The 26670-nt window shown below is 40.5% G+C and overlaps 1 protein-coding gene across 1 annotated transcript in view; it reads left to right on the top strand.

The window, feature by feature from the left end:
* Pter (phosphotriesterase related) overlaps window positions 1-26670 on the top strand; it is an 86097-nt gene that overhangs the window by 42405 nt on the left and 17022 nt on the right. The window contains exons 2-3 of the mRNA XM_008833890.3: window positions 12352-12806; window positions 14496-14761. Coding sequence (XP_008832112.1) covers window positions 12375-12806; window positions 14496-14761 — 698 coding nt within the window. The 5' untranslated portion in view covers window positions 12352-12374. The remainder of the gene's footprint in view (window positions 1-12351; window positions 12807-14495; window positions 14762-26670) is intronic.

Genomic DNA, 26670 nt, shown 5'->3' on the forward strand with positions numbered 1-26670 from the left:
GTTTAATCTCCATGTGTTCATGTGGTGATTTTGGCTTCTTCAGGTGTTGAATGTAAGCTTTATTGCATTGTGGTCTGATAGAACACATGGAATTACTTCAGTCTTTTTGTATTTGCTGAGCTTTGTTTTGTGCCTCAGTATATGGTCGATTTTGGAGAAAGTTCCATGGGGTGCTGAGTAGAAAGTATGTCCTTTGGTGTTTGTGTGGAGTACTCGATAGATGTCTGTTGAGTCCATTTGATATATGGTTTTGTTTAATTCAGATGTCTCTCTGTTAAGTCTCTGGCCTGTTGACCTATCTAATGGAGATAGCGGGGTATTGAAGTCGCCTACTGTTAATGAGTTGGGGTTAATCTGGTTCTTAAAGTCCTGTAGTATTGTTTTGATGAAGTTGGGTGCACCAGAGTTTGGTGAATATATGTTCATGACTGTAATATCTTCTTGATTTATTGTTCCTTTGATCAGAATGAAGTGGCACTCTTTATCTCTTCTGATTAGTTTTAATTTAAAATATATTTTTTCAGATATTAGAATTGTATGCCTGCTTTTTTCTTAGTACCATTTGCTTGGTATATTTTTTTCCATCCTTTCACTTTAAGATGGTATCTGTCCTTGAAAGTGAGATGAGTTTCTTGCAGACAACAAAAAGATGGGTTTTGTTTCTTAACCCATTCACCTAGTCTATGTCTTTTGACTGGGAGTTCAGTCTATTAATATTTAAAGTTATTAATGAAACATGAGTATTGAATCCTGTCATTTTTATTTCTATTTACATTTGTGATGTAGCTGTACCTTTCCACAGTTATACCTTCATTGAATTTTTTTCCACAACTCCTTGGGTATAGTCATCCCTTTCTTCAGCTCTTTGTATTGCTTCCAGAACTCTCTGAAGGGCTGGTTTTGTAGACATGAATTCCTTCAGCCTATTTATGTCATGGAAGAATTTTCTTTCCCCTTCAACTATAATAGACATTTTGGCTGGGTATAGAAGTCTGGGTTGGCATCTGTGGTCATTTAAAACTGGGAATACTTTGGTCCAGGCTTTTCAGGCTTTCAGAGTTTGCACTGAAAAGTCAGCTGTAATCCCAATGGGTTTCCCTTTATATGTGACTTGTTTCTCTTTTGCAGCTTTCGGTATTGTTTCTTTGTTTTGTACATCTAGTGTTTTTACTATGATGTGCTGTGGAGAGTTTCTTTTCTGGTCTTGCCTATTTGGTATTCTATATGCCTCTTGTGTTTGTATGGGCATACCTTTCTTTAATTTTGGAAAATTTTCTTCCACGATTCTGTTGAAGATCTGGTCCATGCCATTATCTTGGGATTCTTCTCCTTCCTATATGCCTGTGATTCTTAAGTTTGGTCTTTTTATGGTGTCACAATTCCTGCATATTCCATTCTTGTGATTTCTTAAATTTTTCATAATCTTTGCTTGAGTGGCCTAGTTTGTCCACTTTATCTTCCAGTCTTGATACTCTGTTTTCCATTTTATTTATCCTATTGGAGAGGCTTTCTCCTGTCGTTTCTAATTGGCTTACTGAGTGTTTCACTTCCTTCTTCATTTCAGCCTGAGTATTCTTCAATATTTCTAACTCTTTTCTGAATTCATTCAGAACTTTATCCCTATCTTCCTTCAGTTCTTTGATTTCTTTGTGTGTTCTTTAAATTCACTGAATTCTTTTATCATGTTTATAATTGTTCTTTTGAGTTCCATGTCCTGCATTATCTCTAGGGGGTTCTCATTGTACTCCTCTAGAGGACTATTGGTATTTGGTGGGGATATGGTATTTTGGGTTTTCATGTTGTTTTTTCTCTGTGATTTTGACATGTGAATTTCTTTTGTAGTTTCTGATTTTTGTGTGAGACTCGAGCCTTCAAGTTTAGGTCTGCTCTTTTTGTTAACTTTATGTGTCTTTGTGGTTTAATTTTTGGGCATGAAAGGCTGATTCCACTAAGCTTCCAGTTCTCTCTTTTGATTTTATATTGGAGTGGCCAGATTGCTTTTTTCTTCAGGAGTTCCCACAGAGGCCCAAGTCAGTTGAGGATCAGATGCTCTCAGGCTTTCTCCTGAGGTCTGGATCCCTCTAGGATAGTCTTTGGCCTCAGGAATTTGGAGGTTGGACTGGCCTGGGAGCCAGGCCCAGGAAAGATGCTGGTCTAGGGCAGCTGGTGGCTGTGCCAACCAGAGATGCAAAGGAAGATGGGGGCGGGAGGCGGCTCTAAGGGCCCCTGGAGACTGCACTGAGGAGCTGCCGTTGGTCTGGATACAGAGGACCAGGAAGAGTAAAGGTCAGCCCCAGCATCCAGGAAAGAGGCTGGTGGGTTGTGCCGACCCAGGGAGGCAGAGGGAGGTGAGGGTGGGGCCAGGCCCAGGGCGCCCCTGGGGACCCAAGAAGGAACTGAGTTGGTCTGGATGCATAGGATCTAGAAGAAGCAGTGGTGGTTCCCCAGTTGTCTGGGGCATCAAGACAAGGAATGGGACAGGACCCAGGCTAGGAGGAGAGACCAGTGGGGGAGATGGGAGGGTGAGTGAGGCTGGGAGAATCAAGGCAAGGAGGGCACTATCACTCACACCGGAGAGAGAGGCCTGCGGGTCGGAGATAGGCCTGCGGGTCCGGCAGGCCCAGGGAAGCAGCCCTTGTGGATTTTCATCTTCTTAAAATGACTGCCATCTTGCTGTGTCTTTTCACGTCAGAGGGCAGTTCTGGGGCATCCTTTGTAAGAGGACTAGTCTCATTCTGAGGACTCTGCTTTCATGACCTCATTACGTCTCCAAATCCTACCATGTTCATCATACTATCACTAGTGATTGAGTTTTCAATATATAAATTTGTCTGGGGGAGACTCAAAGTTAAGTCCATGGAACCAACTTAAGGCTCAGACAACTACTTTTATCATTTCCCAGAACTCTCTGGGTTGATCACACTCTGCTGAGTCACCTGGAACTAGACTTATAGTCATCTGATGTCTTTGCAGGACAAGAATATCAAAGATGGTCCCTCACTCACCTGGTACCTCCACAGGATTGAGTTCATTGAGGCTGAATGACTTGGAGACCCATCTTTTCCTGTGTCAGGGCTGAGGTCCTCCTCCTCAGGAATTCTCCTTAACCACATGAGAATACAGACCAAGTTCTTCCACTGTAACTCACGGGTTCCCCAGAACACAAAGGAAGGATCTTCCAGGAAGGTTTCGGTCTTAGACTGTCATCCCATCAATCCCATCACTTCTATCATTCTGCTTTGGTTACACTGAGGCACAGGCCAGCCCAGCCCAGGCCTGCACAGGAATGGGAATATTGGGAGGCATGCTCACTGAAGGCCATCTGTGGAGACTAATACACCGTATTAAGCACATTCATTTAAAAAGGCATTTCCAGTTCCAGTTACCCATGGCTAATGAGGACCGCCTGTAGCTGAAATCACTTTGGTGGGCATTTCCAAAAGCCTAATGAGCTCTGATGTCAATCGCAACAGTCAGTCTACTTTTAACAATCCCAGGCCTCAAGTACAGGAATTCATTTATAAGCAAATTAGAGCCTCAGTTTGATTCATAAACTTCAACCCCCTATTGTTAGTTTTTTTTAAAAAGAACAAGTTTAGGTACATTTTCCTACAGATACTAAGCAAATATTTGGGAAATAATTCAAAGTTTAGTGTATAATAACAATCCCAAACATTTGTATGGCACTTTATGATTTAAATAGTGCTTTGAGGTGCTCTCTTCTTTGCCCTTTATTTTGAATCATATGTGGCAGTTCAGGATAGTGTTCCAGTTTTCAGGTGAGAAAACTAACTCATCAGAAGCTTTTAAGTTTTTCCCAATCATGCAGTGTGAGGAAACACCAGAGTCAGAACTCTAAGTCAAGGTTCAAGACACTCATCCTCCTAAAGTTCTCCTCTCAAGTTTCAAAAAACCTCAACCTGAAATTCAACCACAGGCATTCTGTGTGTCTGCACATGTGTCTTTCCAGTGTTTAAGAGCACTGGCTGCTCTTGCAGAGGACTCGGGTTTGGTTCCTAGCACCCACATGGTAACTAACAACCATCTGTAACCCCAGTCCCAGGGAATCTGACACCCTCTTTTGATTTCCATGGGCATTACACAGCATAGGTGCACTTACATACATGCAGACAATACACTCATACACAAAATAAAAATAATAAAATATTTTGTTTAAAAGTATTCAAAATGTTGCTACTTCTGGGTGACAACCTTTAGCTGTAGAAATTCCCTCTATGAAAATCTGAGGACCCTCATCCTGGAGAATTGGACCCAGAGAGAGCCACGTGGCCTTGTGCTTGCTAAGCAGGCATTTCACCACTGAGCTAAATCCCCAACTCACATTATGGAGCACTCTTTCTAAAGGAAGGGCTGTGGTAGCTGTCTTATCTAGTGACTCGACATGTTTTGTTTTCAAGGTTATTGTTAAGAATGAAATTAAAACATTACCCTAAGTATCCTCATAGCATCCAGTGTGGAAACTTCTTCTGGGAAGGAAAAAGGACTAATATGGAACTGTCAAACATGCTTTGACATACTATTGCACATGTCCCAACTCAAGGACGTCACTCTAGTAATATTGCATTTGGCATAAGCAAAGCCATTTGCCTTCCATCTTCCCCTTCTTCTTGTTCCCTTGTAATGAGAATATGGCTTGAGTTGCTTTACTAAACAGCTAACAAAATCCATAAGGAAGTAACACTTGTTAACAAAATCCACAGCGTGTGAGTGAGACAGAAAGGGTTGACCAGGTGCCCCATGTTTGATGGACCTAAAGAGTCCATTTTCTCTGGTACTAATTTCTGTTCTAGTTTGCTTTTTGTTACTATGATAAAATAATGGCCAAAACCAACTTGGAGACAAAAAGTTTCATTTCATCTTAGTGTTTATAGCCCATCATTGAAGAGGGAAGCCAGGGCAGGAGTTCAAAGCAGGAATCTGGAGGCTGGAACTGAAGCAGAAACCATGGAGGAACAGCACTTACTGGTTTGCTTCCCCTAGCTTGCTCAGCTATCTTTCTTACACAGTCTAGGCCCACCTACCTAGGGATGGTACCATCTATAGTGAAAATGTCCCATAGACATGTTCATATGTCTGTCTGAGAGAGTCAGTCCCTCCACTGGAGCTCCCTTTTCTCAAGTATGTCTAGGTTTGTGTCAAGCTGACAAAACTAACCAGCTCAAAACCCCAAGCCATATCCTTCAGTCAAGTGCCTGACATGGTCTCCAGCTTTCATAATATCGCCATATTACCTGTCAATTTTCTTAGTCTAAGGGTAACAAAAGGTAAGCTTGGGAATGAAACCGACAGATATAAGGTATGAGCTGCTCTTTTGCATTTCCGAACCACTTTGTCTCAGTTATCTCGCAGTTTGAGGAATTTGTTGAGTTCCATTACAGTTCTGGGCATGAACCCCAGGCTTCATCCTCCCTAATCCTTTATGAATGTTATTTTCAGACAGCCTCACTAAAATTTTCAGTCCAGCCTTAAACTCACACTGTAGCCCCAGCAGGTCTTGAACTTATGACTCTCCTGTGTCAGCCTCTTGAGTAGCAGGCTTGTGCCTCACATGCCAGGCTGGATCTCTCTTAATTCAGGCATTGTTATTGTTTTTAGGCAATTTTTAATATCAAAAATATAAACCTATGTACACAGAATCACTTCACCAAAAATACATGGGAAAGACAAAAGGTGGTAGTGTGTACAGGATGGGCTCCTGGAGTCGCCGTTGCTTAGCAGATCTATACCATTTTGGACCACAGATTTGAACCTGCATGTGATACAAGTTTTCAAACAAGCTTCAAAAAAATATTATACAGTTTTTAAAATATTTTTTCACAAATCAAATGTCAGCTTTAAGTGCAGTGTTTATAGAGTGCTGCTGTACTCTGATGTAACACATAAAAAATAGAAGTGTTGATATATTTGGACCATTTATTTGCAGGGTATCTTTTTAGTACCAGCAAGTCAGCAAGTCCAGTTAGAAAGTTCCATCTGTTCTGCCTCCTGGCCATCTATACTGGTGTCATCTTCAGCTTCCTGGCCATCTATACTGGTGTCATCTTCAGCTTCCTGGCCATCTATACTGGTGTCATCACAAATCAAGCCACCACGGTGGTTTTTTGCTGCATGAGAGCAATACTCTACATGTCTCTGTGGGAACATTTGGCCTTTGTTCCTCCCCTTCTCCCTTATCAGTGAGGATTTATTCAGGGGGAAAACGAGTGAAATGGAGCAGAGTGTCTCAAAAATGAGATTAGACCTTTCACAGTTGTGGAAGAAGTTGGGGTAGGGAATTTTAAACCAGTTCAGTAAAGGTCAAATTGCCAGTTTGACCATTGTCTCTGAACTGCAGCCCTAGTACCTTCACACACAGTGAAATCAGAATCGAAAGAAAAATATAATGTCTACGAAGTACAGAGGATGTGCGTTTAGAAAAATCTTACTTATTCACGGGCAAAGAATTTGGAGTTCTAGAGGTCTGTCCTCTAAAATGTGAAATGCAACTGTTTTTTGTTATTGTTGTGGTTGTTGTTTCACTTTTCTCATCAGTGTGGTTAGAAATATGACATAAATCACTTGAAAGAGGAAGCATTTATTTTAACTCATGGCTTCAAGGAGTTCAATCCACTTCCCTCGGCTCTATTGAGTTGGGTCCAAGGTAAGGCTGAGCATCATGGCTGGGAAAAAATATGCTAAAGGAAGCTGTTCACCTGATGGTGACCAGGAAGCAGAGAAAAGGACTTAAAGGAAGGGTTGGGATAAGCAATAGCCTCCAGGAACATGTCCCAGTGACTTCTGTCTTCCAGTTTGGCCAGACTCCCTGCTTTCCACAGTCTTCCCCCAATGCCATCCACTCTTCCCCAGATGAATGTACCCAGGTTTTAATCTACTCATTCAGTCAGAACCTTCAAGAGCTAATCACTTCTGGAAACTCCTTCACAGACACACCTAGAGGTGTGCTTTACAAATCTCCTAGGTGCCTCTCAGTCCAATTAAGTCGCAAATCAAAATTAACCATCACAGGAACTGAAAAGGATATTCAGCATAGGTAGACAGAATACCAGACTTAATCATAATGGCCAGACTGAAATAACTATGAAAATGTCAGGGAAAATGAACTGCAGTCACATAGAAACTTCCCACCAAATCTTCAGTCATCAAGCAATTTTTCCACATCTCCTATGAAAGTTAACATATGCATGTACTTGTAAGATATCAAATCCCACTTCTTGTCTCTGGTTTTCAACCGTGTTAGCACCAGCACTGATCTGTTCTTTCCTTTTATTATTCTCATCTTCTGTTCAATGTTCTCTTTTTATTCAGGACCCATAAAGATTAGAAGGGCTGGCAGGCATAGTACTTCATGCCTGTCATTCCAAGATTTGGGAGCCTGAAGTAGGAGGCTCACCTTCAAGGCAATGTGAGCTTCTGTCACATAGTGTGTTTCAGGCCAGACTGGGTTACAGAAAGAGCCCGTCTCAAAAAAACAAAACAAAAGAAAAGGGTTAGGGTTGGAGAGATGGCTCAGCGGTTAAGAACACTGACTGTTCTTGCAGAAGACCTGGGTTTGAATCTCAGCACCCACGTGGCAGCTAACAACTGTCCATAACTCCAGTTTCAGGAGATCTGGCACAGGTGCACTTACCTACATGCAGGCAATACATGCATGCACATAAAATAACTATAATAAAATATTTTTTTAAATAGAAAAAGAAAAAGGGTTAGTAACTTGTCTTGTTTTTCTGACAAAGAACATGGCAAAAGCAAATTAAAGAAGGAAGAATTTATTTTGGTTTTCCGTTCCAGAGGATATAATCCACCACAGCAGGAAAGATATGGCAGAAGGACCAGGTTGGTGGCTGGTCTCAATAAGCAAACAGAGTGGGTTGGTGGAAGTTGGTGCTCAGCTAGTGTTCTGCTTTTTATTCACTCCAGGATCCCAGGGCATGAGATGAGATGGTGCCGCCCACATTTAGGGGTGGTCTTCCCTAATCAGTTAACCTAATCTAGATAATCCCTGACAGACATGTCCAGACACCTGTTTCTTCCATTTTCTAGACCCTGTCAAGTTGATGATCACTATTAAGCATGGTAGGTTGCTTCCTCTGGTTGGGCTATCATGGTAATCACTCTCACACACTGTTCATAGGTCACAGTTAATATGCAGCAAAGCTTTGATCAGGTGTCTTTCTAGCTCCTGCTCTCCTTTTTTCCTGTGGTCTTCTGTGCAGGTGTGTATAGTACTAAACTTTCTATGGAAATCTCTAGAAAAGGCTGAGGCTCTTGTGTTGGTGGTCACTCCCATCTGCACAGATGTGCACTGCCTCTCTCATCCATCCTTTGTCACTCCTGGTTCTACAAACACGCATCCCGGGGGTGAAAGATCATGAGCATCTCCTTGCCTGTGTGCCGAGAGAGACTTCCAGACTGAATGCAGACAGAAAAGAGTTCCCTGTCTGCTCTAGAACCATGGCCTCTCCATGCCTGCTTTGCCCATGCTAAGATGTAGTCCAGCTTATAGCAGTACTGGCTGTGTTTGTTCTTTAATCATTTCTTATCCTTCGAGTGTGGATTACATTGCGTGTGATCAAAGGAAGAGCCAGCTGCTCTGTTTGAGAGCATTAGAGGAGTTTCCCAGAGGGGATGACATTTCTTAAGTGATTTTTTTTTTCTCACAAAGACTCACAGCTTGTAAGCTTGAAACATACCACATTGCTCTTTCAAATACACATCAATTAAGTTTACGGTTTGGTACTTTTCTAGTAAACGTGGTAGTATTTTATCAATTCATCCTAATTTCTGCCCCTCTGTGACAGTCCAGAACACATCTGTAACATTGTCATCCAGAAGGAAGGAAACAGGAAATTAACCCGCATAGAGAATTGAATCTATTTTTAATGGTGGTGATATCCTATCAACCAAAGAAATAAACTACATGCTCTTTACTTTTAGTAAGAAGGAATAAAGCTTTGAACAGTAAGTTCCAGCCTGTGACATACTGGATCTCATCTGAACAGTGTGTTCCTAGATGTCTGTCTTAGTTTGTTTCTCCATTGCTGTGACAAAACACTCTGACCACTACCAACTTGGGGAGGAAAGGGTTTATTTGTCTTACATCTCCCAGGTCACAGTTCATCAGGGAGCCCAAGGTAGGAACTCAGGGCAGGAACCTGAAGGCAGGAGCTGGAGCACAGGCCATGGAGGATCACTGCTTACAGGCTTGCTCCCTGGCCCCTGCTCAGCCTGCTTTCTTATGCAACACAGGCCCACCTGCCCAGGGGTGGCACCACCCACATCACCCAACAATCAAGAAGATGCCCCATGGATATGGCCACAGGCCAGTTCAATGAAAGCAATTCCCCAACTGAGGCTCCCTCAACCCAGGTGAGTCAAGTTGACACTAAAGCTATCCAGCACAATGTCATCAATGAAAACTCTTGCCTCCGTGGGGACTGGCAATTGTATAGTGATTCTCTGAGTCAATACCATGGGCACAGCTGTTAGAAGCATGGCTTGCAGTAAAGTACCGTCAAACAAAATTCAAATGCCACATTTGTCACAGTCCCAAAGATTTTGTGAAAAGCACCAAGCAGTAAAGTACTCATTGTCAGGAAATGTATCTCAAACATATAAATTCATAGTCATTGAGCTGACTGGATACAAATTGACCTATAATTTTTTAAGCCTTTCCCCAGCCTTTGACTTCATTTTCACACGTCATACACTTTACCCATTACAATTATTTTTGCTTGTTGTTCCAAATCATCTCTTTAATCTACCATTTCCTTCTAAAGGAAGTTACCTAGGAACTATGAAATAGTCCTTAGAACTAAAGTACCAACACTACTATTTGTTGAACATGACCCGGGTGCCACTTTTGCAAGTATTTTTACATACAGTATCCCATTTGACTTAGTTCTTATGATGCTGGGATCCTATGCAATGTATATCGTCTGGTTTACTGATGAGAAACTAAATACTCAGGACACCAGAGAAAGGGACTGGGAAGATGGTTCAGTCAGTGAAGTGCTTGCTTTGCAAACATGAAGACCTGAGTTCAATCTTCTGAACCTGTACAAAATAAAAAGTAAATCCCAACACTAGGGGGCAGAGACAGGTGGATCCCTGGGACTCGCTGGCCAGTCAGCCTTGCCTACTCAGTGAGCTCCAGGCCCATGAAAGATCCTCTTTCAAGATAAGGTGGTCTATGAATAGGACATCTATACCAAACCTCCACCACCCAAGGCTCAGGGACCATTGCAGAAGAGGGAATGGAAATTGTAAGAGCCAGAGGTAGCAGGTGACCACAAGGAAACAGAAGTTTCTCATACGAACTTACAGCAGTGTTAACAACATGCACAAGTCCCATGCAAGCTCAAGCCAGATAAAATCCCAGCATAGAAGTGGGGAAGTGGGGAAGAAGTCTCAGCCTTAGCTGAGAAACTATTGGCAACGAATAACTACTAGGGGAGGGAGAGTTGGGTTTCTTTAAAGGTGTGATGCTTAATGGGTTAACTGGGCTTCAGTGAATGGATACACACCAGAAAACATTCAGGGACACAAACTTGACTTGATAGGCCTTCATATATGTGACAGAGTGCATGAAATCTGGCAGTGGGGGATGTACAGACAGGGAAAGGGGCCTAAATATGATCAAAATATATAAAATTTGCAAAAATTCAATAAAAATAAGGAAAAAAGAAAAGGAAATGTACCACAGAATACATAAAGATTTAAAAAATGAATCTTTATATTTGTAAAAAAAACAAGGTCTAAGGCTCCTGGCTCCTGAGGAATAATGCCTAAGGTTGATCTCCGGCCTCCACACGTACACATGTATAGGCTCACACATACACCTGTACACACACACACGTGCACACACACACACACACACACACACACACACACCACGACAGCTGGAGAAGGCTTTCAAAGGGATGTGAGAAAAAATAATTTCAGAACGTCTCTTGAGAACATCGGAAGACAGGCCCCGTCTATTTTTCCTGTCTGATTGTGTCTGCATGGAGCTTCATTTCTGATGGTGTGCACTGGCCATGCTCTCAGCTGTGGGGTGCTCATGTTCACCAAGTTCAGCATCATCTCCTCTATCAGGAAGTCTCTTCAGCTGGGAATGTACATTGAACACAAAAGGGATGGAGTTGGAGTTCTTGCTGTCATTGAGAGAAACTAGGTGAATACTTAGCCTGAATGCAGCTGCAGTGGGGATAGAGGCTGGTTTCTGTTTCCATAGTGTTCTTTTCATTTCTGTTGTTGTGATGAAACACCATGACAGAAACAACGTAGGGAAGGAAGGGCTTATTTTAGCTATAGCACAGGCAGCTCGAGACAACTGACCCATCACATCTGCAGTCAAGGGCGGAGAGACAGACGCAGGCATGCTCACTCTCGCTTGTGCTCAGCTGGGACCCTCAGCCTAGGGTATGGTGCCACCCACAATGGGCTAGGTCTTCCCACATGAATGAACTTAATTAACACAATCCACCCCTAGGCATATCCATGGGCCAACCCAAAGTAGACAATCCTTCACTGAGACTCTTCTGAGGTGACTCTAAATTGTGTCAAGTTGCTATCTAAAGCCAGCCATCTCTGGTAGCACCATAGCTCCTTTGATTATAACAATGAATTTTTGCTTTTAAGTACTCTTGAACTGTTAGTTTCTGTGTGCACTGGACATAAAGTATCCTAAGTGAAAGGGTTTGTTTCTTCTTGTTGATTTATATTACTGATACTAGTTGTGGGTCTCCTCCTCTCTCAACCATTTTGAGGGCATCTTCCAAGAAGCCATGCAGGTTAGAGGTCTAATGTTATGCTTCTGACATGTAACAGGCCCCCAGCAGAAATTTGTTCAGTTGACTAACAAATGGATAGTACAGTGGTTAGAAGCAAGTATATATTTCATTTGGTTGAGAAATGATGAAACAATATCGATACATGGCTAGTTTTGATGTAAGTTATTGATTATGAAGAGGAGATTTTTAATGGTTTTTGTTACATTATCCAAGAAGGCATAGCTATAACTAATGAGAAAGAATTAAGTGTAATATAAATGTAAACAGAATACTGAGAAATAGTTTCAGTAGATGAGGTTGGAATTGATCCATCAGAGGAGGCCCAGTGGAAATGACTGGGGACATGTTACTCATGCATGTCACTCGGGGCTGCATTGGGGCAGATTCTGGGATTAGCAGAATGATTAATGAGGCCATATCTCTAGTTTTATTGATTCTGTCTCTTAGACCAGTATATAGTCACAACCTCTCACCCTCTAGAAACAGACTGTATGTTTGTGTTAAACTTTCTAATTCTGCTTTTCTTTTTCCTTTTTAGAGCATATCCCAACACCATCAGGAATGTCTGCTTTAAGTGGAAAAGTACAGACTGTTCTGGGCCTCATAGAGCCAAGCAAACTGGGCCGCACCCTAACCCATGAGCACTTGACAATGACCTTTGACTGTTTTTACTACCCACCGCCTCCATGTCATGAAGCTACCTCCAAGGAACCTATCATGATGAAAAATTTATTTTGGATTCAGAAAAACCCATATTCCCATAGAGAGAACCTTCAGTTGAACCAGGAGGCTGAAGCCATAAGGGAAGAATTGTTATATTTCAAAGCTAAGGGTGGAGGGGCTTTGGTGGAAAACACCACCACTGGGATCCACAGGGACGTGCAGACACTGAAGTGGCTGTCAGAGCAGACCGGAGTCCACATCATAGCTGGAGCTGGGTTTTATGTGGATGCAACTCACTCTGCAGAGACCAGGGCCATGTCAGTGGAACAGGTAAAAGCACTCCTTTCTATGATGTTATTTGTGTGTAAATTCAGAACGGCCTGAGCCGTGCAGATGCCGTTGGCTCAGATGTTCCTGGATATGATACAAAAACTTGCTAGCTAGCAAAGACATCTGCCAATTGGGTCCCAAATTAGTAAAATTCTGTTTCATAAAGAAAATGTGTTGAGGAAGGAGCTCTCAATGCACTGGTCACTGAAACATGCAGTGTGTAAGTACTTAGTTTGTACATATCTGGCTCAGCAGTGCGAGTCAGCCTGCTTGTAAGTCTTACTTTTCCATTATAAACTTCAGTTATGTAACATCAATTTTTCCGTCAGATTTTATAATAACAAGCACTGAAAATTCACTGTAGGGTAAGTCTTGGCAGGCTGAGACTTGGTACTTTTGCAACTATATTTCCTTCTCTTTTTACAAACCAGGAGGACTGGAAGAAAATCCATTCTCTTGCTTGTGATATTAAACAAGTATGGGCAGAAGGAAGCTAACTTCGTGGACACAAAGAAAGAATTAGCTGCAAAGCTTTATTGCACCTGTGTGCTCTCTTTCTAAATACATGTGCATATGGTGATGTGTGTTTACACATGTAGACTCATAGTCCTGTGTACATTCCATTTCCTGTTTCACAGGCACAGAACCTTGGTTAAACTCCTTATGAAACACCTGTTAATGTAAAACAATGTGCTTTAAAATTTCATCTGTATTACTTTTCAATGGGGATTTAAATAAATATATCTATATGCATATGTGTGCATGTGTGTGTGTGCATGGATGTGTTCCTGTTATTTAAAGCTAAGCAGATAGCAGGGACTACACATTTGTCAAATCATGCTTAGCAGTTACTATACATATGAAGCAGATACTGTAATACTGGCATTGTGTGCTGTGACTTTTCTAGGCTGAATAAAGGATTTAAGAGGGAATTAAAGAATTACTTGATAGAGCTGACAGATTCAACAGCATTCATAGATGCTGCTCCCACATTCAATTAGAGATTTTGTTTTCAGTCTGAATGCACTCCTTTCCTTATAGCATCCTTAACCTGCAAGTTTCTTGTCAAATCACCTCAGTAACATACTGAATCTTGGACTTAGCAAAACTTGTTGAATTTTCAGTTTATCCTGGAAAATGCCTTGCTCATTAACCAGTATTCATTGAATGATGACTACTGAGTGAATACATTGTGTGTGTGAATATGTGTTTGTGTGTGTGTGTGCATGCGCATGTGTGCATGTGTATGTGTGTGTGTGTGTGTGTGTGTGCGTGCTTGTACGTGCATAAATGTTGGGGGGGGAGCATGCATGTGGAGGCTGGAAGACTACCTCGGGTGTCACCCTCAGAAATACTGTCCATCTCCTTTATGACAGGGTCTCTCACTGGCCTGTAGTTCACCAATTAAGCTAGACTGGCTGGCCAGTGAGCTCCAGGGATTCCCCCATCTTGCCTCCCCAGCACTGATTATAAGTCCGCACCACCACATCCAGCATTTCATTTTTATGTAGGTTCTGGAATTGAACTTAGGTCCTCAGGCTTTTGAGGTAAGCTCTCTACTCACTGAGCCATCCCCTCAGCCCCAAATTTACTTTTGAAAGAATACATTACTAAATAAATACCTTTCTTTATATAGTATGATGGGTTTATTTTGATACATTTCACAATCTATAAAACATTCCTCTTCAGCTTACAGATGTCCTTATTAATGAAATTCTCCATGGGGCTGATGGAACCAGTATCAAGTGTGGAGTTATTGGAGAAATAGGCTGCTCCTGGCCATTGACTGAGAGTGAAAGAAAGGTGCTTCAGGCCACAGCTCACGCACAGGCTCAGCTTGGCTGTCCTGTCATTATCCATCCTGGACGGAACCCCCGTGCACCATTCCAGATCATCCAAGTACTGCAAGAAGCAGGTGCAGATATCTCCAAAACAGTGATGTCCCACCTTGACAGGTAAGCAGGCTGTCTTACAATCCGTGTAACTACTGTATGACTAAGTGGGCAATCAAGTGAAAAAAATCACTGGTGATGCGGTTAATGAAATGCTAATCACATAGGGATATGCCGTGGCTAACTTGGAAGATCGTTTTCTGCGAGTGCTGAGCATTGAACCTAGGGCTCCCACGTGTAATTTGCAAGCTCTCTACCACTGAATTATACATATACAGGGTAGAGGCCCTGGAAGTTAGTATTTTTGAAACCTTATAAATTAAAATCAATGCTACTGTTCTTATCCCTCTGTGTGTCAGATTCTACCTTAGGCATGTTACCAAAGTACTCTCTAGGGTATTTGATCCTTCAGGACCCTTCTCCAGGTGTCCCTGCTTCATCTCTTGCTGTCATGGCATGGTGTCTTGTACCATGTTGTTCAGTATTTGCCAACAGTTTGAGTAATTGTGTCCATAGATATAAATGAAGAAAAAGCAAATGGCTTCACCCTGAAGGGAAAAACACAAAACGTAAATGCTTATGTTTCTGTTACCTATTTGTAGTTTGAAACATCTGAAGTTTGGAAAGTTCAATTATAAAAACAGTGGTGGTAATAGCCAGATGTGGTGGCACACGCCTTTAATCCAAGGACTCAGGAGGCAGAAGCAGGTGGATCTCTGTGAGCTCAAGGCCAGCCTGGTCTACATAGTGAGTTCTAGGACAGCTGGGGCTACAGGGAGACCCTGTCTCAAAAATACAAAAAAATAAAATAAAATAAAAATAGTGGTAAATGCAGTATTTCCTAGTGTAGTGTAGTAGTATCTTATGGCTGCTGTAACAAGTACAACAGGCACCTCAAAACAATTAAACTTTATTTTCTTACAGTTCTGTATGAGGAGATCTGAAACCAAAGTGTTGACAGGACCCTGGGAATGCAAAGGAATCGTTTGCTTATTTCATAGTCTGGCAGATCCAAGTGTTGCTTTGCTTTAGTTTGCTTTGCTCTGCCTCTGCCTTCACGTGGTCTTTAGTTTATGTCTGTGTCTTCTCTTCTGTCCTTAAGGACATTCACCATTGAGTTTAGGACACACACATATAATCTAGAATGAGCTTGTGTTAAAATCCTTAACTTAATTACATAGACCTTCTTCTCAAATAAGGTCACTTTCAGAGCTTCCCAGGTTAGAATGTAGATAGGTGCTTTCAGAGTGCGTTAGTCAGTTTCCTATTGTATTGGATGCATGACTACATCAACAGATATTGGCTGTTGTTAATGATGCAAATGAATGTGGCAATGTTGCCAACAATAGTCTTAAACCTTTAGATTAAGTGTATTTAAATTAATTTTAATGCCAGTGAGATAATTTATTGCAATTCTTTCTCTCTCTTTAAATTTTTAGGACATATTTTCTATATCAGGCTCTCTTTCTTTCATATATATAGTGAATTTTTGTGCATTTCAGAAAATACATCTTAATCATATTTAGACCCATAGGAGAAACCTCCCTTTGAGTTTTTGGTCAGGGTAGCTCAAAAGACTCAAAATAACACAGGCTAATGCCACAGCCCTTGATTTCTGCCCAGAACTTGAAGGTAAGACTCTATTGCAGAAGACAGGACATACTTCAGACACGAGACTTGGAGCATTGGAGCATTGACCTGGAAGCCACCTCTCTGAAGACTAGCTCTCATAGTTATAGAATATACTCTGCAAGCTGAAAAAACATCAATCAGTGATCCAACCCCAGCTTTATAGCCTAATGACCACAACAATGACCAGCACAGCAAACTACCTCTATTGGTGCAATAGTGGCACTTTTATCTGGGGGTAACCAACAGTTATCTAATTGGACTTAAAGACTGCTCAGTGGGAGGGAACTCATGTGTGGTGTGTAAACATTGCCAAATACACATGGCTAGACAGGTCATAGATCCTAGAGAAAACCCTATGTCTGTCACATACCTAGACAAATATAATTTCTTTTTAAATTTTAAAAGATTTATTCTTTGACAGTTTCATACATGGTCAAGGTATCTTGACCATATCTACTGCTCCTTCCCCCAACTTCCCCTCAGGGTCATCATTTGAAATTCCTTTAGTGAATGTCTGTGTTATAATATTTAGTGGTTTTTATCTGAAAATAATCATTCTGTTATTGGTAATGGATCATGTAACAGAATTAATCATTTCCAATAGAGATCCTATTTACAAGTTATTTTTTTCTAAGCCCTTCAGTGCTCTTCCATTTTCAACCAATATCCATTTTTATTGCTGATAAATAGGCTGAAATTAGTTGTTCTTCCTTTAAAGAACTTTGTCTTGTTTGTTTTCCGGAAGCTTTTAACATGTTTTTTTGTTTGTTTGTTATTCTGCATTTTCACTATGATATGACTCAAAGTGAATTTCTTTTTATTCTGTACTTGAATATATTCTTTACTGAATATGAAGATTTAACTTCATTGCTTCTGAAAACCTCAGCCATCATCTCTGCAAATATTGCTCATTCATTATTATCTGTATCATAAGCTCCAACTCGGTGTATGCAGGACCTTCTTACCTGTTCTTCGTATCAGTGACCGTCTCTCTCATTATTCATCCACTAGTATCCTTGGCTGTAATTTCTTCAGTTTTATCAACCTATGTCTTTCCAGTAGAATCAGTCTGTTTCTTTTCCTAATTTTCTTAGAACATTATGATAGGCTTTTTCTTAAGTTCTACTCAGTTAATTTTTAAATCTGCTTGGTTAAACTTAATAACTTTTATTTCTTTCAACATATTTTCAATTTAATCTTTAAATTAATTAAATACACAGCCAGGTGTGGTCGTGTACACCTTGAATCCCACAAAGTCATTGGGCTTTCTGTGAGTTCAAGGCTAGCCTGGTCTACATAGTGAGTTCTAGGCCACAGAGTTACAAAGTGAGACCTTGTATCAAAGAAAAAAATTAAACATACAATATTTAGCCTATAATTAGTAAACATGGTTTCTACTAGCTGTTTTGTTTTGACACTGATGTGGTGCTGTTGAATCACTCCTAAAGGGTCCTTCATAGGAAATTATTGCCTTGAATTTTAGAGTAGAATTTGCTGTTGTGAGCATCGCTTAGACTCCTTGGAAATTGTGAGAGGTCAGTCTTCCTTCTTTGTGTGTCTTTACTTTTCATTTTTGAGACAGAGTCTCACTATGCAGGCTAGGCAGTCTTCAGAACTCCAGGCTTTCTCGCAGCCTCCCAAGTACTGACACTGCAGGGCTCCTCCATTCCTGGCTTTTCTTCTTCCCTGTTTTTGCTGGTTTTGTTTGTCTCTAGTAAGGTGTTAGGAGGCACTATCAACCTGAGTCTATTTCAAATTAAATTTAAATATATTAATTTTTTAATTATAAAAAAGTACACATAACATAAAATTTACCATCTTAAACATGTTAAACGTCTGGTTTAATACTGTTAAGAGCACTTGCTCCACAGCCTGCAGGGAGGATCATTCAGCTCCCTCTCCATGTACTGAATGCGCTAAGGAGCTGAGCTGAATGAAAGTACGCACAGCTCCTTATGATGATTTAAATTAACACAAGAGACTTAGAGCCACACAGATGCTGTGAATTCTGACTCTCACACTTAGTGGCACAAGGCTGTGGTTCTTGGTTCTCAAGGAGACTTCTTCCTTCGGCCTCCCTCCCTTTCAGTAGAGGAGACTGAGACAGGCACGCACTCTCAAAACGTCTGTGGGCCGTGTGTTTTCCTAGGTCACACATGTGGGTGCTGTCTTTGGTGAGGGACAGCTCCCCACATGTGGCTGATCCTTTTCCCTATTCAGACCCAAGCCCTGCCTCCCTTAGCTCACTAAGACCCCCGACAGCTCTTGCTCTGGACCCCTTTATTGCTTACTTTCTTGGCTTCCTTGTTTCTGCTCCTGAGCAAGTCTTAACTTTTCCAACAGCCTCAACAAAGCATTTAGAAATAAGAAATTCTTGTTTGCTCTCTTCAGCTTTATTCAGTGTTTTACATGTACTCTGTTGGAAAGGGTTTCTGTGAACGTTTAGTCTGCCATACTGCTTGAAACTGGAGCAAGATGCAGAATCATAAAGCGGAATCTCACTAACCCTCTCCATTCACAGTTAGACATTAAGTTAGGAAATTATGCTTGGCATAAACAAAAAATAAGTTTTGACTGTAAATTGTGAAACATACCTTAACTCCCACCACAATAATATTTCCTGGCTTTTAAAAATCAAGCAATATAAAAAGTACAAGTATCTACTTCCTAGTGATATGCACATACGGATGTATTATACTATACACATTATACGTATACACACATACACTTGCATATGCTTTTTATTTCAAATGATGAAGTTGTATTACTGGTTTCCATTGGCTGAAATTTCAGTATTTCCCTCTTGGGTGGCTCAGGATTGAATGGAAATGTTGACCTGACACCAGACAAGCTCAGACCATGCTGGAACACCCTGAGGCAATCGCCAGAACAGCCACCCACCCTGTGCCTATGTGATGGATTATTCGAGATTCTGGTGCATGAAAAAGAAATACATGGAAATATTGCTGTGGGGAGGCAGCCGGGGAAAATGACTTAAAAAATAGTGCTTTTGGAAAGACAATCCAAATAAAGTAACAGGAAAAAAATCAGGAGGCAGATGTAGGCAGCATTAGCTGTTTGAAGTGAGTGTTCACAGCAGACCAGTTGCAATGCTAGAGTTTGATTAGGTCAGCTTTTCACAGGCTCTCTGAGCTCTGCTGGTCAATGCATACAATCTGATCTGTGCTGAAAGAGCAGGGACTTCAGCCCTTTGTAATGGGACAACTCACAAAAGAGCATGAATAAAATGGAGAAGACATATAAAAGGAAGAGCGTTCTCAAAAACAGAGCCTCTAAAAAGCCCCAAACAAAACAGAAAGTCATTCTCCCATCATATGTACAGAAAGGAAGGTTCTGAAGCTATGGGCTGTGAAGGTTGGGAAATGAAAATCCGGGGTGGTCACTGTGCCCTGTGGTCCATTTCACAACACAAGGGCTCTCCAGAAAGATAGATCATCAGCCTTGACTACCTGTAACATTACTTTGGTTTTCCCCCTCAAAGGTAGATTTCATTTTGGAGAGTACAAAAATAAAATATTTTAGTTAGTGTCTTCACTATAATATGGAAATAGTTCGATATTTCTAAAGGCATATGAAATCTGCATTAGGATTCAGAGAGAGAGAAAGAGAGAGAGAGACTGCAACAATAAGAGCTTGCTTGCTACATGGCTATTTAAAGGAGACAGCTGGCATGCTGAAAGGAAAGAGTTAATGAATGGCCTTCTTTACCTTGAAGACCTCTGAACTACATTGTTGTCATGTGACCATTTGAGCCTCTCTTAGAGTCATTTACCAGGCACCAACAACTTGATAGGATAAATTTGCTTCTGTGTCCAACCTCTCCCCTAACCATCTGTTCTCCTTAAGGCACACGAGTCTATTGAAAAGCGGGTTGACTGCTATGAATTTAATCCTTGGGGACATCAAAGGTCCTGCCTTTGACAGTGATAGCCACCCAAAGTCAACATGAATTGGAAAATAGCAGCAGCCCATGTGTTCTTGTTCTGGCTTTTACTCTACATGTCTTCCCACCATTTAATTATTTATCATACTTTAACCACCTGTTAAAAACTCTACCCACATTTCTAAGTGGTGGGTGCCAATAGCCCCACCTTAGGGCATTTTTACTACAGGCTATATGTGATTTAAGGAAACACCCTGACCTTTATTTTACTTTATTTTTTTGGCCATTCAAGCAGGATTTACCATTAATGCACTATTAAAGTAGCTATAAGTATGTATGTGAACAAAATTCTTTATCAATGCAAGCTGACTTAAAAAAATACCCATGATTGTCAAATATGTGGAAATTTTTCATACTTCAAATTTCCAGCTTCCTGGAGAGCAACAGACAGGTGCTGTGCCCAAGTCTTTTTCTTCTTGTGTGTCTATTTAACAAGCCCAAGAGGTTTGACGGACATCCAGGGCCCAGGGGCTGATTAGGGGCAAAATAATTAAGTGTAGAAAGCACATCACTTTCTTTGAAAATTGCTCCCTGGGGAAGGTAAAGGAATTTGACCCAAGGGTGTCTTAAAGAGCTGAAGAGAAAATTCAGGGAATGGGCCAAAAACATCTTTTCTCTTTGCTTTTGATCATGTGACAAATTGGCCGAACTCTTGGAAAGATAAAAATCTGACACATTTTTTCATTCTGTAAGTTAAATGAAGAGAGTGGAATATCACTTCATTCATTCAACAAATATTTGAGTGACTAATTACCATATGTCTATATCAAACACTGGGCTGTAGGCAGGAGTGCAACCCACTCTCTTCTTTCAAAATGAGTATTTAATCATAATTATGGTGACTTTTAGCCTTAAGATTTTCTTTGAAAAACCACAAAAAATAATTATGCAGGATCCTTGGAACTGTACACTTCTAATTCTTATAAGTACAAGTGAATTAATACAAAATTATTCAGAAACAGTTCCAAGCAAGTGTTTGACAAATGGAAATTGAACAAAACATCTTTGTATTGCTAAATAGTATAGTAGCATTCTTAAAAAGAATAATTGATGTGTTGTGCACCTGCAACGGTGTTTAATGTTTAGAATCCTATGAATATGGTTTTATTTCCTAACAGTTTGTAATTAGGAGGAGACACATGTGTGCATTATGTTCACAATACACAAAATGCATTGAGAAGAACAAGTATGCATTCCTAGCACGCACAGCATTGCATCTATGTGCAGGAAATACAAACTCAGTTTGTTTGGGCTCAGGTACAACCAGTGCGAGAAATTCGAACAATTAGTGCAAGTAACAGGAGGAGCAAGTGAGGGTTTTTAAGAAGAAGTATTACTAGCACTTTATTTTCTACAATGACTAATGACAAATGTTCACTAAGACATCCTCCGTTTTCATATGTACATCCTATGTCAGAATCTAGGTACTCTTAAACATGGCGTTGTCACCACTTACATGTGGATTCAGGTAATAAATTTTACACAAAATAGACTCTTTTATAGAGTCCTCGCTGATACAAAATTTGAGTTTGTTTTAGGTTAAAATTATGCAATTACACTGACGCTAACACTTGCTTCATTAATGCACCGTGGGTTTTATATCTACAATGGTCACTGCTGAAAGAGAGGATACTGAAGTCAGATGACATGATTTAAGTAAACACCATCATTTACTTACGGGGTGACTTCTAGTTTGTTTGTTTGTCAAAGGGGTTAAGAAAAGTTATTTGGGCATGTATGAGCGTACCCTTTTGTGCATGGAGGCCAGAGGAAGACGTCGGTTCTCCCATGAGACAGGGTCATTCACTGAACATGGCACTAAGCTGGAAGGTAGCAAACCCTGCATGTAGTACTGGGGTTACAGGTACATACAGCCTTGCTTGGCTTTTTAAAAAGTATTTTGTATCTTATGTGTATGGATGTAGTGCCTACATGTATATAAGTGCACCCATGGAATGCAATGCTTACGGAGGTCAGATGACGGAGTTGGATCTCTTGGAACTGGAGATGTGGATGGTTGTTAGCCACCATGTGGGTGCTGGGAACCCAACCTGGGTCCTTTGCAAGAACAGCCAGTGCTCTTAACTGCTGAACAGCTCTCCAGCTCCCCCATGGGTTCTTGGAATTTGAACTCCTCTCCTCTGTGCTTCACATCAAGTGCTCTTTCCCCCTGAGCCATCTCCCCAGCCCAAGAGAAATTATTTTTAAACCTTAAAATGTCATGCAAATTTTCCTCTCTGTGATTGTTTCCTTTCAACTTGGGTCCAGCTTCAAAGACAAACAAGGAGAAGGAGAGGAGAAAGAAATCCAGGCAAGCATGTCACAAACTGAAAAGCAGCTCAACTTCTTTATATGCATAGTGCCCAATAAATTACAATGATATTTGATAGCTCTGACACCTCAAGTTTGTACAGATCTACCAATATCAAGGAAAGGGCATCCCAGGTCATGTATTCTTCCTGGTACAGTCTACCCACCCAAACCTTCCACTAGTAATTTCCTTTTTCCTAAAGCAATTTTTCATGACTCTAACACTGTTCACATGAAAGGTGACATTTTAACAAATAGGATTGCCACGTCTGTGAGATTTATCTTCACTGTCCTCAACACCGTCATTCCCTGAACTGTGTATTGCTGAACATGAAAAACACAGCCTCTTTTGAGCTGTGTGGCAGCTGGGACGTTCCTGTAGTAAAAAGTTCTTACTGGGTGTATGAACTGTAATGTGTATTTTAAAATAGTTTTAATTACACTTTGCATTCAGAGACACCTTCTGGCTTTGGTCTAATTTAAACAAGGATTTTTCTCTCTGCGTTCTAATTTAAACAAGGGTTTTTCTCTCTGTGTTCCTTTTGCTGAAACCTTCACTTCAGGCATAATATTGAAAGCGTGACATCATTCCTTCCTATGATGTCATCAGATGGAGACTCAACCAATCAGAATTCAAGAAGTGTGGAAGATCCTTGTTACAATACGAATAATGGCAGTTGGAATTATTTTTCTCTTGCTTTCCATTCCCAATTAATCTCTAACACTGAAACTACAAGTCTATAAAAGCAATGCCTTAAAAGAAAAAGAATCCCAGGACTGGCACTACACTCATATGCATAAAAATAATAAATAAAATATTATTAAAAACAAAAAGAATCCTACAAAACAGATCAATGAATAATTAAAATACCTTGAAATATAGCCATAAAGTAATATATTACTATCACTGTAGCATTTTATTTTGTCTTTTTGAGACAGGGTCTCCCCGTAGCCCCAGCTGTCCTGGAACTCATTATGTAGACCAGGCTGGCCTTGAACTCACAGAGAGCCACCTGCCTTTGCCTCCCCAGTGCTGGGATTAAAGGTGTACGACACCACGCCCGGCCACTGTAGCATTTTAACTGAAGAGTTCAGATGAAACCCAGATTCTCCATAAGCATTTAATTAGAAAGTAGAAAAGAAGTAGCAAACTATGTTTTTAAATTCATGGATGATATTTGCTCCACATGTTTTTGGACATTCAATTAATTGAAATTTATCCTGGTATCTACTGTCTCAGCGGCAGTAGAAGAATCCAGAGTTATCCTGCATGAAGCCCTGGTTTCAAGCCCCAGAACCCTTCCCCAAATTAATTTTTCAAACTTTCCACTGAGGAAAGGCTACCATTTGCAGTATAGAATATGCATGAAGAGTGTGTTTGAAATTATTTTCATGTTGACTTTGTTTTGCCTTTTTTGAGACTATGTAGCCCAAACTAGCCTGAAAGTTACTAAGTAGCCCAGGGTGAACTTGAAATCTTGTCGCTTCTGCCTCAGCCTCCAGAGTACTAGGATTAAGGCACGAGCCACCAGGCCTGGCTTGAATATTAATTGATTAGGTTATAATCATTGGATTATGTAAGATATATTAGTTTAAAATGTCATCAAAGATTTTTAAATTCATTTAAAATTATTAGATGACTATTTCTAGTGGAGTGTAGTAATTTTTAAAGTAGCTATTGGAAAACTTTCATAGAATAATAAAATATTCAATCTACTCTATCTGTATTAAATTCCCCTTGTTTTAAAGTGATAAATTCTGGTAGCAAGAGAACAAAGAAATTACTTTTTTCATAAACAGTTTTCATGATGGCCATTTGTTAAAATTCAGCTTTTAACAAATCAGTTGTATACATGAGTATCACTTTATTATTATATGGTATGCCAACTCTTTAAAAAACCTCTGTCTCTTTAGTATCCATAGATATCATTTATTGAAAAATTGCAGATTAATAAAGTTTCCAAGCATGTCTGCTAAATTATTTCAGTTGATTCCATAAAACCCCAACAGGTACATGTGGCTATTATCCCTGTTTTACATATGAAACACACAGTAGCTGTTTGGTTTCAAAAGATCAACTGAGGAGTTTGATACCAGGGTTGCAACTCTAGTCTCTGTGCTCTGTCTGTTCTTGTAAAACACCTGAATTTGAATCCCAGCACCCACATGGCAGCTAACAACTATCTGTAACTCCAGTCCCAAGGGAGCTGACAGCCTCTTCTGCCCTCCGCAGGCATTGCAAGACATGTGTGCACTTACCTACATGCAGGCAATACACACACACATATAAAAAATAAAAATAATAAATAAAATTAAATTAAAAAAAGAATGCCTAGCATTAGCCTCACCTCTCCCTTTTTTATTTTTAATTGAATTTTTGCATTTTTCATTAGACTTCCCATCTCCTCCTTCTCTCCCTATTGCCCCCCATTCAGTTTCATGTACTCTATTATATATAATATGACCTATGGAGTCTAATTTGTATCTTCAAATGTCCTTCAGTGTGGGTCTGTCTACTGGAGCTTGGCTAACCTACCAAGAGTCCCATGTTTGAACGAGGCTGTCTCTGCCCCTCCCAGCAGCCATCTCTTGCCACAATTTCCTTAGGTGGGGAAGGAGCTTCCTACCAACTTCCTCAGGTCTATGCTGGGATTTTTTCTGGCTTGAGTTTGCATGGGACCTGTGCATGCTGTCACCATTGCTGTGAGATCATATGAGTAACTGACCAGCTGTCTGGAAAACTCTGTTTCCTCATGTTCATCCACCACCTCTGGCTCTCAGTCTTTCTGCCTTCTTGTCCGCAATGATCCCTGAGCCTTTAGAGGCATAAGTTTGATATAGGTGTCCTATTCAGGGGTAGGCACTCTGTAGTCTTTTGTTCTCTGCAGCTTGGCCAGTTGTGGGTTTCTGTGTTAATCACTATCTGTTGTATGAGAAAACTTCTCTAGTAAAAGTTGAGAGATGGAAAAAAGTCATTAGCATTAGATGCCAAGAGTCAACGACAAGGAAATAAGAAAAGTTTTAGATAAGTTTCGTATTTCATATATATTGTGTAATATATAGAAAACTGGAGTTTCCAGCCAAGGGCAGGCACCTGTGAAGACACTTGTTATGTATACAGGGTAATAATGTGAGTAACCTGACCTGGTTAAAAATGGAATCTATAATGATTTTAAAACAGGTGGGAACCTAGAGACAAGCCCTATATCTGTAGGAACTAAACTAAGGAAAATCTCAGTCTCTTCAGTTGTTGGCTCAGCCTCAGCTGTCTTCTACTTGTGCCCTGGTGGGCCAAAATTGGGTGTGTGATTGGGATTATAACAAGATGGCAAGCTGTGCTAGCTCTATAGACTTACTGGTAGAAATATTCCAGCCAGACTCGGGAAATCAGCATTCTGCTTGACATTGTGAATGATGTTATCGACTCTGCTACTTCCTAGGTGTATGACTTTAGGCAATTTAAATTCTCTAAATTCAATATTTTCATCTGGGAACCAAGAATTCTAATAACTACCATAAAACATCATTGCGGATAAATTGATTCTTTATAAAACCGTTAACACATAGTAGGTACTCAACAGCTATTATTTACAGAAATCTGAAAGAAGGTAATTGACTAAATCTGGATGACATAAACATGCTTGGTTAGGGAATATTTGCAGGTTTCCTAATAACCTAGCAACAAACACTCTATGTGGAAACTCTTTGAATAACTTCTACTTTTTACAAGTCTTAGTTTGGAAGAACCTGGTAATGCCACTGATTATTCATCAGTGTTTGGAATTATGGCAACTATTTTGTCAAAATATAAAGTAAGAGAGAAGAACAGTAGGAGAGAGGTGTTACTAAGGGAGAAATGGGTAGAATGGAGTAGTTAAATGGGAGGGGGAAGAGGGTTATGCAAGGAATTATGGGAATGAAGAGGAAGAAGGAGAGGCAGGACCATAGGAGACTGGTGTTATCAAGGGAGAAATGGGGAAAATGGAGACACTTCAAAGGAGGAGGGGAGAGGAAGGGATAGACAGGGAGAGAGAGAGAGAGAGAGAGAGAGAGAGAGAGAGAGAGA

The sequence above is a fragment of the Nannospalax galili genome, unplaced genomic scaffold (genome assembly GCF_000622305.1).
Source record: "Nannospalax galili isolate Female #2095 unplaced genomic scaffold, S.galili_v1.0 scaffold976, whole genome shotgun sequence".
NCBI classification, from domain to species: Eukaryota; Metazoa; Chordata; class Mammalia; order Rodentia; family Spalacidae; genus Nannospalax; species Nannospalax galili.